General features: G+C 36.8%; 1 protein-coding gene across 2 annotated transcripts in view; it reads left to right on the forward strand.

Annotated features, from left to right (window-relative positions):
• Nucleotides 1-14,655, forward strand: part of OPHN1 (oligophrenin 1) — a 479,266-nt gene that overhangs the window by 160,279 nt on the left and 304,332 nt on the right. For both annotated transcript variants that reach the window (XM_005880381.2, XM_005880380.2), the window contains exon 4: nt 13,179-13,240. In XM_005880381.2, coding sequence (XP_005880443.1) covers nt 13,179-13,240 — 62 coding nt within the window. The remainder of the gene's footprint in view (nt 1-13,178; nt 13,241-14,655) is intronic.

Below are 14,655 nucleotides of genomic sequence, written 5' to 3' on the forward strand. Positions count from 1 at the left end.
CCACAATCACCAGATCTCAATCCAATTGAGCATTTGTGGGACAAAGTTAAAAGAGCCATCAGGCAGCTGGTTCCACAACCATCAAATCTCACAGAACTGGACAGTGCTATTCATCAGGCATGGTGTCAGATTCCTCGCATCACCTTTCAACATCTCATGGAGTCAATGCCAAGAAGATTCGCCGCAGTATTGAAGGCAAAAGGTGGCCCAACGAAGTACTAATGGGGTGGTCTAATAATGTGGCCATTCAGTTTATGAGCTCCCATGCAGTGGGCTTTCTTGTTGTTTTGTTGATGGTTTCTTTTGCTATGCAAAAGCTTTTTATTTTGATGTAGTCCCATTTGTTTATTTTCTCTTTAGTTTCCATTGTCCTAGGAGCTGTATCGGTAAAGATATTGCTACGACAAATGTCTGCTATTTTGCTGCCTATGGCTTCTTCTAAGATATTTATGGTTTCCCATCTTATGTTTAAGTCCTTTATCCATTTTGAGTTGATTTTTGTGTATGGTGTAAGTTGGTGGTCTAGTTTCATTTTTTTGCAAGTGTCTGTCCAGCTTTCCCAACACCATTTATTGAAGAGACTGTCTTGACTCCATTGTATGTTCTTGCTTCCTTGGTCAAATATTAATTGAGCATATTGGCTTGTGTTGATTTCTGGGTTCTCTGTTCTGTTCCACTGGTCTATATGTTTGTTCTTGTGACAGTACTAGGTATTTTGAGAATAGTGGCTTTGTAGTATAGCTTGATATCTGGTGTTGTGATCCCTCCAACTTTGTTCTTCTTTCTGAAGACTGCTGCAGCTATTCGGTGTCTTTTTTTTATTCCAGATGAATTTTTGGAGAATTTGTTCTAGGACTCTGATGTATGCCGTTTGTATTTTAATGGGAATTGTGTTGAATTTATAGATTGCTTTGGGTATTATGGACATTTTAATGATGTTGATTCTACCAGTCCATAAACATGGTATATTCTTCCACTTCTTCATGTCTTCCTCTATCTCTTTTTTTAGCGTCCGGTAATTTTCTGAGTACAGGTCCATTGTCTCCTTGGTTAAGTTTATTCCTAGGTATCTTAATTTTGTTGTTGCACTGGTAAATGGGATTGCTTTTGAAATTTCTCTTTCTGTGAATTCATTATCGGTGTATGGAAAAGCCATAGACTTCTGGGTGTTAATTTTATATCCTGCTACATTGCCGAATTCATTTATTGAGTCTAGTAGTTTTTTGATGGTGTCTTTGGGGTTTTCTATGTACAATATCATGTCATCTGCAAATAAGGACAGTTTTACTTCTTTTCCAATTTGGATGCCTTTTATTTGTTCTTCTTGTCTGATCACAATGGATTGCACTTCCAGTACTATGTCGAACAGGAGTGGTGAGAGTGGGCTCCCTGCCTCATTGCTGTTCTTAGGGGAATTTGTTTTAGTTTTTGCCCATTGAGTATGATGTTGGCTGTGGGCCTGTCATATATGGCTTTTATTATGTTGAGGTATGATCCTTCTATTCCCACCTTGCTGAAAGCTTTTATCAAGAAAGGGTGTTGGATTTTGTCAAATGCTTTTTCTGCATCAATGGATATGATTATATGGTTTTTATCTCTTAGTTTGTTTATGTGGTGTATCACATTTATTGATTTGTGGATATTGTACCATCCTTGCATCCCTGGAATAAATCCCACTTGTTCATAGTGTATGATCTTTCTAATGTAATGCTGGATTTGATTTGCTAGAATTTTGTTGAGGATTGTGGCGTCTGTGTTCATGAGAGATATTGGCCTGTAATTTTCTTTCTTTGTGGTGTCTTTATCTGGTTTTGGGATTAGGGTAATGCTGGCTTCGTAGAAAGAGCTTGGAACTGTTCCTTGCTCTTGAATTTTTTTGAATAGTCTAAGGAAGATAGGTTTTATTTCTTCTTTGAATGTTTGGTAAAACTCCCCTGTGAAGCCATCTGATCCAGGGCTTTTGTTTGCTGGAAGTTTTTTGATTACTGTTTCAATTTCCTTTATAGTTATCCGCCTATTCAGATTTTTTGATTCCTCCTGGTTGAGTTTTGGAAAGTCGAATTTTTCTAGGAATATGTCCATTTCTTGTAGGTTGACCAGTTTGTTGGAGTAGAGTTGCTTATAGTATTTTTTATAATTCTTCATTTTTCTGTGGGGTCTGTTTTTATTTCACCTCTTTTGTTTCTGATTTTATTTATTTGGGTCCTCTCTCTTTGTTTCTTGGTGAGCCTGTCTGGAGGTTTGTCCATCTTGTTTATCCTTTCAAAGAACCAGCTCTTGGTTCATTGATCTTTTTTATTGTGTTTTTTTTTTGTCTCTATGTCAGTTATTTCCACTCTGATCTTTATTATTTCCTTCCTTCTGCTCACACTGGGCTTTTCTTGCTCTCTTTCTAATTCTTCAAGTTGCTGAATTAGATGGTTTATTACCAGTTGTTGTTTTTTTTTTTGAGGTAGACCTGTAATGCTATGAACTTCCCTCTCTGGATTGCTTTTACTGTGTCCCAAAGCTTTTAGATTGTTGTGTTTTCGTTGTCATTTGTTTTCAGGATGTTTTTTATTTCTCTGATCTCTCTGCTAACCCACTCATTGTTTAATAGTATGCTATTCAGCCTCCAAGTGTTTGAATTTTTGTAATTGTTTTTACTGTAGTTGATTTCTAATTTTATGCCATTGTTATCTGAGAAGATGCTTGATATGATTTCAATTCTCTTGAATTTGGAGAGGCTTTACCTGTATCCTAATATGTGGTCTATCTTTGAAAATGTCCCATGTGTGCTTTAGAAGAATGTATATTCTGTAATTTTGGGGTGGAATGTTCTAAAGATGTCAATTACGTCTATCTGGTCTAGTGAGTCGTATAGGATTGATGTTACTTTGCTAATTTTTTATCTAGAGGATTTATCCAGTGATATTAATAGGGTATTAAAGTCTCCTACTATGATTGTGTTGCTGTCAATCTCTCCCCTGATATCTTCCAGAAGTTTTTTTTATGTATTTGGATGCTCCTGCATTGGGTGCATAAATGTTTACCAGAGTTATATCCTCTTGTTGTATCGATCCCATTAGAATTACGAAGTGGCCTTTCTTGTCTCTTGTTATGGTCTTCACTTTGAGGTCTATTTTGTCAGATATAAGTATTGCTACCCCAGCTTTTTTTTTTTCATTTCCATTTGCTTGGTAGATATTTTTCCATCCTTTCACTTTCAGTCTGTGTGAGTCCCTTGTTCTCCCTTCGTGATCTACAATAATAATTTACTTCATGTTAATATTTACTTCTGTGTTGCTGACAATTGCCTGAAATAGAAGTTTGAGTGCTTCACTGAGCTGGAAAAAGTTTAGCTATATTAGAAAGCTAATTAAGCAAGTTTATTCTATGTATATAAGATGCTAAGTTGACTCGTGCATGCACGATACATATAAAGCTCTTGCTGGCACCAATCGCACACATGTGTTTTGATATGTCATTGTCGAGCGTGAATTTGGTTGACATTTTTATTGTAGAGAAAGGGTAAATAGCAATGTTAAAATATTCTAATTCATTGTCTTTCAATGTGCATGAATCCATGCACTGGGCCACTAGTTTAAATATAATTGACAAACCCTAGCTAAACCAACCGGGAGCATAATCAAATTACTAAAATCAGGAATGAAACAGAGGTCATTACTACTGACCTTACAGAAATAAAACTGATGGTAAGAAAACAGAATAAATAACTCTATGCCAACAAATTAGATAACCTTGATGAAATCAGCACATTCCTAGAAAGATATAAACTACTAAAAGTCGTGGAATAGGACATGTGAATGGACCTATAAAAAAATAAAGACACTGAATTTGTAATTTAAAAAATGTCCCACAAAAATGACCAGATATGGATGATTTTACTGGTGAATTCTACCAAATATTTAAAGGATTTAACACTATCCCATCTCAAATTCTTTTAAAAAATCAGAGAAGGCAACACTTCCCAACTCATTTGATGAGGCCACCATTGGCCAGATAATCAATACAAGGATATCTCATGTTCATGTGTCAGAAGACTTAATATAGGAGAACCAAGATGGTGGCATAGGTAAACGCTGGTACTCGCTGCCTCCCACAACCACATCAAAATTACAAGTAAAATAAAGAACAACCTTTATTCAGAACTGCCTGAAATCTGGCTCAATGGAAATCCTACAGTGAAAGAAGTAAGGAAGAAAGCACACGAAGACTGGTAGGAGGGACAGAAGCACAGACCACGCTAGTCCGACACCCATGTGAGGCATTTTAAAAAAATTAAATCTTTATTGTTCAAAATATTACATATATCCCCTTCTTTCCCCCATTGACACCTTCTAGACCTCCCCTGCCCCCCACCCTAAGCCTTCACCATCTTATCATCTATGTCCATGGGTTATGCATATATGCATACAAGTTCTTTGGTTGATCTCTTCTCACATACCCACCCACCCGCTCCTTCCCTCTGAGATTCTGCAGTCTGTTCTATGCTTCTGTGTTTCTGGGTCTATTTTGATCATCACTTTATTTTGTTCATTAGAGTCCACATATGAGTGAGATCATGTGATACTTTTCTTTCTCTGACTGACTTATTTCACTTAGCATGATTCTGTGCGGGTCCATCTATGCTGTCTCAAAGAGTAAGAGATACTATGCTGCATAGTATTCCATGGTGTACCACAACATTTTTATCTACTCATCTACTGACAGTCACTTGGGCTGTTTCTAGATCTTAGCTATTGTAAATTGTGCTACTATAAACATAGGGGTGCATATATTATTTCTGATTGTAGTTTGGGGTCTCTTAGGTTATATTCTTACAAGTGGGATCACTGGGTCAAATGGCAGTTCCATATTTAATTTTTTGAGGAAACTCCATACTATTTTCTATAATGACTGCACCAGCCTGCATTCCCACCAGCAGTGTACTAGGGTTCCCTTTTCTCCACATCCTCGCCAGCCCTTGTCATTTGTTGAAGGTAGCCATTCTATCAGGTGATACTTCATTGTCATTTTAATTTGCATATCTCTGATGATCAGTGACTTTGACCATTTTTTCATGTTTCTTGGCCATCTATATGTCCACTTTGGAGAAGTATCTATTAAGGTCTTTTGACCAATTTTTAATTGGATTGTTTGTCTTCCTTTTGTTAATTTGTGTGAATTCGTTATGTATTTTGGATATGAACCGTTTATCATATATATCATTGCTAAATATCTTCTCCCATATGGTGGGTTCCCTTTTCGTTTTGTTGATGGTTTATGTTGCTATGCAGAAGCTTTTTATTTTTATGTAGTTCCATTTGTTAATTTTCTCCTTAGGTATGGTGTGTGTGTTTTTTTAAATTCCGAGGGATATCTCCACTGAAGAGGCCTCCCATGAGGAGCAAGGTGTCCCAGCTCCACACCAGACACCCAGCCCAGGGTTCCACTGCTGGAAAGAGAAGTGCCCATAACTTTAGACTGTAACAAACAGTGGGGCCTTGGCTGAGTGATTCAGAGGCTGCTCGAGAACCAGGCAGTTCCTCTTAAAGGGCTGGTGCACGAATTTACACATTCCGCTTCCTCTGATCTCTAGATCTGGGCAGTGACATTGGGGGAACCAGGGACATACAGGGAGGAACTGGATTTTCTGGCATCAGGGCAGGAACTTGGGGATGGCTCACACTGCTCATTTTTCCTGTACTGGCACTTACCTCACGGCTTAGCTGACTGGCAGCCATATCTAAGTTTCCATCAGCATATCTCTCAAACAAATAGCAGTTGGCATCAGCAAACCCCATACCTATCAATAAGTTGCCCAATATCTGGTACTATCACCAGCCTGCCTTGCTTCACAGTTTGGCCTTGCCTGGGCGCTTCCAAGCCTAATATAGGTAGCAGCCATCTACATATAACTCTGTAGTTCATGCTAAGTGGGGCCCCAGGCAATGGCTGACATTGCTCCTCCCAGGGGGCCTCAGAGCCAGTGCACCTATGGACAGCTTCTCACCATACCAGATTACAACTCTACACATCCACAAACTACACACTCAAGGGACAGACTCAGAGAGCACAACAGCCGCACTGAAGCAAATTCTGCTCCATAGGGGTATCTCCTCTAAAGCAGCTCTTCCACTGTAGTAGCAGCTAGTCCATAGGGCCAATTTTCCTGGAAATCAGCTCCTCCCAGTGATGCCAACAACAATCAAGGCTCAACTATAACAAGACTGTGCATAAAGCCCATATAGGGGCACACCTAGAGTGCCCAGCTCAAGTGACTGGAGAGGCTGAGCCACTGGGCCCTACAGGACACCTATTATACGAGGCCACTCTACCAATTTCAGGAGACATAGCCGCTCTACCTAATATATAGAAACAAACATGGGGAAGTGGTCAAAATGCAAAGACAAAGAAACATGTCACAAATGAAAGATCAGAAGAACTCTCCAAATGAAATGAAATCAAGCACACTACTGGATACAGAGTTCAAACAAATGGTTATAAGGTTGCTAAAGGATCTTAATGAGAGCTTCAAGGGATCTATGAGAGTATCAAGGGACTTTGTGAGCCTTTCAAGGACCTTAGTGAGAATTTCAAAGACATGAAAAAGGACCAGCCACAAATTAAGCATACACTAACTGAAATAAAGAATAATTTACAGCATTCAACAGTAGAGTAGAGGATTCCAAGGATCAAATCAATGATTTGGAATATGAGGAAGCAGAAAACACCCAAGCAGAAGAGCAAAAAGAAAAATAAAAGATATAAAATATATGAAGATAGTGTAAGGAGACACTGGGACAACTTCAAGTGTACCAGCATTTACATTATGGGAATGCCAGAAGGAGAAAAGAGATAGATAGCTATTGTGCCGGGGTTCTTGTTCCAGCATCTAGATGGGTTCAGCAAGCTGGAAAAGGGCTGTGTGTAACTTAATAAAGAGTCCAGAGATGAAGCATAATATTGAAAAGCATTATAGGGAGTCAGAGGAGCCTAGCTAAAGAATCTAAGATCTCCTCCTCTCAGGACGCCATGTTTTTTATTAACACGAATTGTCCTGAGGTTACTCAAAAATTTTATAGAAACCTCTGAGGAACTTAGTGAGACTTTCAAGGATCTTCGTGAGAATGCCAAAAAAATTACAAAGGACCAGTCAGAAATTAAGCATACACTGACTGAAATAAAGAATAATATAGAGAAATTCAACAGTAGATTAGAGTATCCCATGAATCAAATTAATGATTTGAAATACGAGGAAGCAAAAAACACCTAATGAGAAGAGCAAAAATAAAAAAGAATCCAAAAATATGAAGATAGTGTAAGAAGCCTCTGGGACAACGTCAAGTATATTAATCCTGGATGCTCAGAGAGTCCCAAACAAGAGCAACCCAAAGAGGGTCACACCAAGACACATCATATTTAAAATGCCAAAGGTTAAAGACAAAGAGAAAATCTTAAAAGCAGCAAAAAAAAAATCAATTAATTACTAACAAGGGAGCACCCATACAACTGTCAGCTGATTTCTCAAATAGAAACTGCAGGTTTAAAGGGAGTGGCAAGAAATATTCAAAGTGATGAATAGTAAGGACCTACAACCAAGATTACTCTACCCAGCAAAGCTCTCATTTAGAATTGAAGGTCAGATAAAGAGCCTCACAGATAAGAAAAAGCTAAAGGAGTTCATCACCACCAAACCAGTACTATATGAAATGCTGAAGGGCATTTTTTATACTATGCAGCTGTAAAAAGGAAGGAATTCCTACCATTTGCAACAGCATGGATGTAGCTGGAGAGCATTATGCTAAGTGAAATAAGTCAGTCAGAGAAAGATAAATATCACATGCTCTCACTCATTTGTGGATTATAATGAACAACATAACCCGATGAACAAAAACAGATGTAGAGACAGAGAAGCATCGATCAAATGCTCAAAACTCAGAGGGAAGGTAGGGGAGGGTGGGGGTGAGGGGGAGAGATCAACCAAAAAACTTGTAGGGGGACTAAGGTATTAACCAAAGGACTTGTATGAAATATAGGAAGCATAACCAATGGGCACAGACACTAGGGGGGTGAGGGCATGTGCTGGGGGGATGAGGGGACATTGGGAGGATAAGGACACAGTTGTAATATCTTATTCAATAAAGAAAAAAAAACAAAAAAAAGATGAGGAAGAAGACAAAGAAGAAAAAGAAGAAATATGAACAATAAAATGACAATAAATACATATCAACAATTGATTCTAAAAGTCAAAATAAATTAACAAGAAATCTAATGAACAAAATAATCTGATGAATAACATACAACCAGTTATATGGCAACATGGACAGACTGATGAATCTCAGAGGGAAGGGGTGAGGGGGGATGGGAAGAGATTTACCAAAGATCTTATATGCATTTATGCATTACCTATGGACATAGACAATATGATGGTGAAGGCTTGTCCCAGGGTGGGAACCAGATGGAGGGGGTCAGTGGGGGAGAAAGGGAGTTATCTGTAATTCTCTCAACAATAAACATTTTTTTAAAAAGACGACAATATTGTTAAGTTCACCATGATCCTTGTATTGGTCTACATATTCAATGTGATAACTATAAAAAATCTTATCTCTCAGAAATTGACAAAAATCATACTAATATTCTTATAGAAATTCAAGGGATCTAGCTAGAATAGCCAAACAATCTTCAAAAACAAAACAACAATAACAACAACAACAACAACAACAAAGAACATGTTGGATGGCTTATACTTTCCCATTTCAAAACTCATTGCAAGGATATTGTTTTCATGACTGTATGGTACTGTCATAGGACAGACATAGAATTTTATAGAATTGAATTAAGATACCAAACATAATTCCTTACTTATGATTAATTGGTTTTTGACAAGTGTGCCAAGACAATTCACTGTGGAAAGAATATTCTTTTCAATAAATAATGCTGGGAGGCCAATGTATTATTTGGTTCATATATACATTGGAATGCTTTTTAGCCATAAGAAAAGAAGAAATACTGCCATTTGTGACAACATGGATGGATCTTGAGAATATCATGCTGCTAAGTAAAAGAAGTCAGATAGAAAAGTCAAGAACCATACTTTTCACTCATATGTGGGATATAAAACTGAAAGCAACAAATGAACAAACAAGACAAACAAACAAAACCTAATAGCCACAGACAACAGTGTGGTAGTAACCAGAGGGAGGGGGATGTGGGATTAGGAGGGGGTCAAATATATGGTAATTGAAGGAGATTTGACTTTGGGCGGTAAACACATAATGCAATGTACAGATGAAGTATTATTGAATTGTACATTTGAAAGCTACATACTTTTATTAGCCGATATCACCTTAATAAATTTAATAAAATATAATACTGGGATAACTGGATAGACGCATGTTAAAGAATGATGTTAGACCTGTTTGTACACAGCATGTACAAAAATTAACTCAAAATGGATTAAGAAACTAAAGTAAGTGTTAAAAGTACAAATCTCTTAGAAGAAGAAATAAAGGTATAACACAATCACGCACCACTCACAAAAATTAAGTTGAAATGGATGAAAGACTTAAATGTACAAGTGACAAATGAAGGTAGATAAATTGGATTTCAACAAAATTTTAATCCTTTCTTCTTCAAATGACAGTTAAAAAACAGCCCACATTATGTGAAGAAATTTTGAAAATCATCTATCTGATAAGGGACTTTTGTCCAGAATATATAAGTACTTTTACTACTCATTAATAAACACAAATAACCCAATTATAAGATGGGCAACATAATGGAATAGACATATTTACAAAGAAGATAAGGAACAAACTGAGCTTACATGGAAAAATGCCAGAATAACAAACAATCTCTTGGACCCTTTTTTAGCTAAAGTATTTGAGAACAGCAGGTCAGTGAACATTTATATTTTTTCCTATTTACACTTTCTGATTAGGGTAGTTTTCTTCTTTGTGCCGAAATTGAACTTTTAATTTGCGGCGTTTGCAAAGGTGACTCCCCTGGATATGTGCAGTAACTTAATCCTCAGAAGGAAAGAGTGCCATTTTTTTGGTGTTCTGTATTGACCCTGAACTTAGTTTCATTTGTACTTGGAATGCTGGATTAGTTGTGCCGTTCATTTAGGAAGGGAAGTTTATTTTTTATCTAAAAATATTAACATGGATTCCTTTGTTTCTCTGTACTTATAATGTTTGTTATAATTCAGATACCATTTAAGAATATACTTTCTGTTTGTGGTGAGAAGTTGGGAACTTTAAAATAGAAGTTATTAGAATTGAAAGGGATGGTTAAGACTATCTAGCTTAATTTGGCTCAAATTTATTAGTTTATTTATTTAGTATATTAGGAAAATGAAGTCCAGGGAGAAGTGACTTGCCCAGTCACCTCACCCGTAAGTGACAGAACTGGCACTAGGAGAGTAGAACATTGGGATGGGGAAAAGGTAATGTTTATTATTGACTATGAGTTGGCATTCTACATTTACCTTCTAATTTAGTCCTTAAAACAACACTCTCAAGTATTTTATCATGCCTATTTTACAAGGTAGGCAACTGAATGTCAAAGGGATCAAGTTACTTAATTAAAAATTGCACATCAAGAGGATGGTAGACTGAGACTGTAAATCCAAGTTTATCCCAAGTTCCTGCTCCTTCTATTTCTTTCTTAAACTAGAATCTTCGTCGTTTATTACCCCATCTAATGTTATTTCTTACATACCACATGCCTTTTCACCTACAATCCCAAAAAAGCTTTTCAGAAATCTGAGAAACAAAGCTATAATTTAGGGATGGATTTAGGTTTAATAGTAGACACAGAAAGCAATGGAACAGAATTGAGAGCTCAGAAATGTATAATCAACTAATATTTGACAAGGGAGCCAAGAATACTAAATGGAGAAATGACAATCTATTCAATAAATGGTGCTGGGAAAATTGGATATTCTCATGTAAAATAATGAAACCATTCCCTAGTCACACACTACTCACAAAAATTAACTCTTAATGGATTAAAGACTTGAAAGTAAGACCTGAAACCACAAAACTCTGAGAAGAAAATAGGGGAAAAGCTTTTTGGGATGAGTCTTAGCAGTCATGTTTTTGCTATGACCTTTAAACACAAGTAAAAAATAAAATAAAACTACACAAGTTGGATTACATCAAATAAATAATCAACAGAATGAAATGCCAACCTATGGAATGAGAAAATATTTGCAAATCATCTATCTGATAAGGGGCTAATATAAAAAATATATAAAGAACTCATACAACTCAGCAAACAAACAAACAAAAAACCCAAATAATCCAATTTAAAAATGGGCAAAGGTCCTGAATAGATATTTTCCTAAAGAGATATTGAAGTAGTCAACAGGTACATGTAAAGGTGCTCAGCAGCACTAGTCATTAGGGAAATGCAATTAAAAACCATGATGAGATAGGACCTCTTGCCTGTTAGAATTGCTATTATAAAAAAGACAAGATGTAATTGCTGGTAAGGATGTGGAGGAAAGGGATCACTTGTGCATTGTTGGTGGGAATGTAAATTGGTGCAGACACTATAAAAAACAGTATGGAAGTTCTTCAAAAAATTAAAAAAATAGAACTACCTTATTATCCAGCAATTTCACTTTTGGCTATATATCTAAAGAAAATGAAATTACAATGCTGAAAAGATATCTGCACCCCTATACTTATGGCAGTATTACATGTAATATTCAAGACATGGAACAATCTAAGTGTCTATTGATGAATGAATGAATAAGGAAAATATGATATACAGTATATTTAAAATATCACACACACACACACACACACACACACACACACACACACACACACACACGATAGAATACTATTCAGCCACAGAAATGAAGGAAATCCTGCTATTTGCAACAACATAGATGGACCCTGTGGAGGTTAAACTAAGTGAAATAAATCAGAGAAAGACAAACACTGTATGATATCACTGATATATGGAATCTAAACAAACCAAACTCATGAAAAAAAAAAGTCAAATTCGTGATTGACAGAGATGGGGGTGGGCTGGGGAAATTGGGGTGAAAGTGGTTCAAAGTTATAAACATTCAGTTATAACTAAGTGCTGTTGATGTTATGTACAACATGATAAATGTAGTTAAGAATGCTGTATAGTATTGAAACGGGAAATTTGGACTGGAAACGCGCGGTGTTCCCTTGAGCAGGATGGTTCCTGGGCTCTTGCCCGGTGGAGAAGAAGAATGAAACCATGGACAAAAGGTGGTATAGCAAAGGTGGAAATTTATTGAGAAACAAGCACAGACTCCCACGTGGGGAGAAGAAACAGTTCCACTGAGTCCCTTTTTCCTAAGGTTTATAAAGGCTGCAGTTCTTTGTGCCTTGATATCCCCTCTGATTTGTCACTATCCCCTTCTGATTTGGTCACTATAGCAACTCCAGAGCTCAAAGGTTGAACCTAACATGGGAAAGGTGAGGCTCTCCTCCTTCTTCTCCCTTATTGTTTCCCTATTCCCTCTGGGCTTTCTTCTTCTCTTTTTGAATGAGAGGCTTCCTTCCCTTTATTCTGTATATGTATACCTTTCTGCAGCTCCCAGCCGCCTTATTCTATGGGAATGTGCCTTCTGCTGTTTCCAGCTCCCTTATTCTATGGAAATGTACCATTTGCAGCTCTGTAGCCCTGTGCTTTTTCCATGGACTCCTTAATTCCTCAAATTTCCTAAACCTGCCTATTTCACCCATAAAAACTCTTATTTTACCCCTAAAAACTCCTTTCAGTATAGTTTAAAGTTATAAATAGAGTAGTTCCTAAAAGTTCTCATAACAAGGAAAAACAAAGTTTTTTTAAGTATATGAGGTGATGGATGCTAACAACTTATGGTAATCATTTCGCAATATATGTATATCAAATCATTATGCCATACACCCTAAACTTGTATATTGTTGTATGTCAATTATATCAATAAAACTGGAGAAAAAAATCTTTTGGGTAGGGGGATTGGCAAAATAAGAAACGGAAAAGATAAAACAAACACTGGACAGCACGGAACACATTCTTCTATTGACCTTGTATTTGATACATTCTTTTAGTGGCCATGTGGGTGTGGGACATAGGTTCCTACCTCCTGTTGTACAGATCTCTGTCTCCTTGCCCATCAAGTACCATGATTAATTTTATTTATTTTTTTATCCTTTTAGCTGAATCCTTCAAGGAATTTGCTGAATTACTCAATGAAGTTGAAAATGAAAGGATGATGATGGTAGGTCACTGCCACTGGGCCTGGAGCCTAGATCATTGCTTATATTGGGAATTTTCCCTGTCTTCTTTGGTTAGATGAATGCTCTGTTGTTTGGGTTTTTGTCTCATGGCTTCTTGGTACTGTAAAGACAATTAGAAAATAGATAGATCTGGTTATTTAAGCTCAAGCTCCCACCCTGAGAGTTTAGCATCTCAGGTAAAGAGAAATTAGTGTGGAAATCCTATTCCTATTCATTTCAGTGAGAAAGGATTTCAGAGGACACTAAACTGGACTGTTGAATATGTTCACCAAAATTATGATCTTTTTGTTCTTAAGCAAATTATCCATTTATTTGTCTCTGCTTCCAGTAATAATATGGGCTTTATTTACATACTAGAGGCCCGATACACAAAATTCGTGCAAGGGGCTCAGCCCTTGCAGCCGCGGTGGCTTGCCTCACCCCTCACAGCCGTGGCGGCTTGCCTCAGCCCTCGCAGCCCGACTTCATCTGGAAGGTTGTCTGGCTGTCCAGTCTAATTAGCATATTACACTTGTATTATTATAGATGATTGATTAATTCAAATCTATTATGAAAACTTATTTCTTACATTTAAAGTTTAATTAAAAATGACTTTAATAGTTACAGCAATTTTAGTTTTATTGGAAAATTGAGTGGGAAGTACAGAGAGATTTCATATGCTTCCTTTCTCCCCCTACCCCTTCCCACACACAGTTTCCCCTATTTTTAACATCTCGCAAGTGTTGTACAGTTGTTTCAATTCATGAGCCAATATTGACACAATATTAGTAACTAAAGTCCATAGGTTACATTATATTTACTCTTTCTGTTGAACATTCTATGGGTTTTGACAAATGTATAATGACATGAATTCACCAATAAAGTATCATCATACAGAATGTTTTTACAGACCTAAAATGCCCATGTTCTTAACTTAGGCATCCCTTTCTCCTTCCCTTATATAAGAACCCTTGGCAAACACTGATCTTTCCTTTTACTGTGTTTTATCTTTTCTAGAATGTCATATCATTGGAGTCGTACAGTATGTAGCCTTTTCAAATTTGCTTCTTTCACATAGCAATATGCATTTAAAGATTGTTCATGTCTTTTCATATTTTCATGGCTTGATAGCTCATTTCGTTTTATCACTGATATATATTCCATTATATGGAAGTACTACAGTTTGTTTATATTTTCACCTGTTGAAGGACATCTTGGTTGCTTCGAATTTTGTCATTTACAAATAAAGGTGCTATAAATGTTGTATTGCAAATCAGCGAGCTAGACAAGATACCTCAATGAGCTAATTAGTTAGGAGTCATCTTTATTGCGTGCGGGTTCAGAGCAGATTACCTCTGTCAAATTCTGAACAAACACAGTAAGGAGTATTTCCTTTTTATATTCTTCTAGTTCCTTG

The sequence above is a fragment of the Myotis brandtii genome, unplaced genomic scaffold (genome assembly GCF_000412655.1).
Source record: "Myotis brandtii unplaced genomic scaffold, ASM41265v1 scaffold635, whole genome shotgun sequence".
NCBI classification, from domain to species: domain Eukaryota; kingdom Metazoa; phylum Chordata; class Mammalia; order Chiroptera; family Vespertilionidae; genus Myotis; species Myotis brandtii.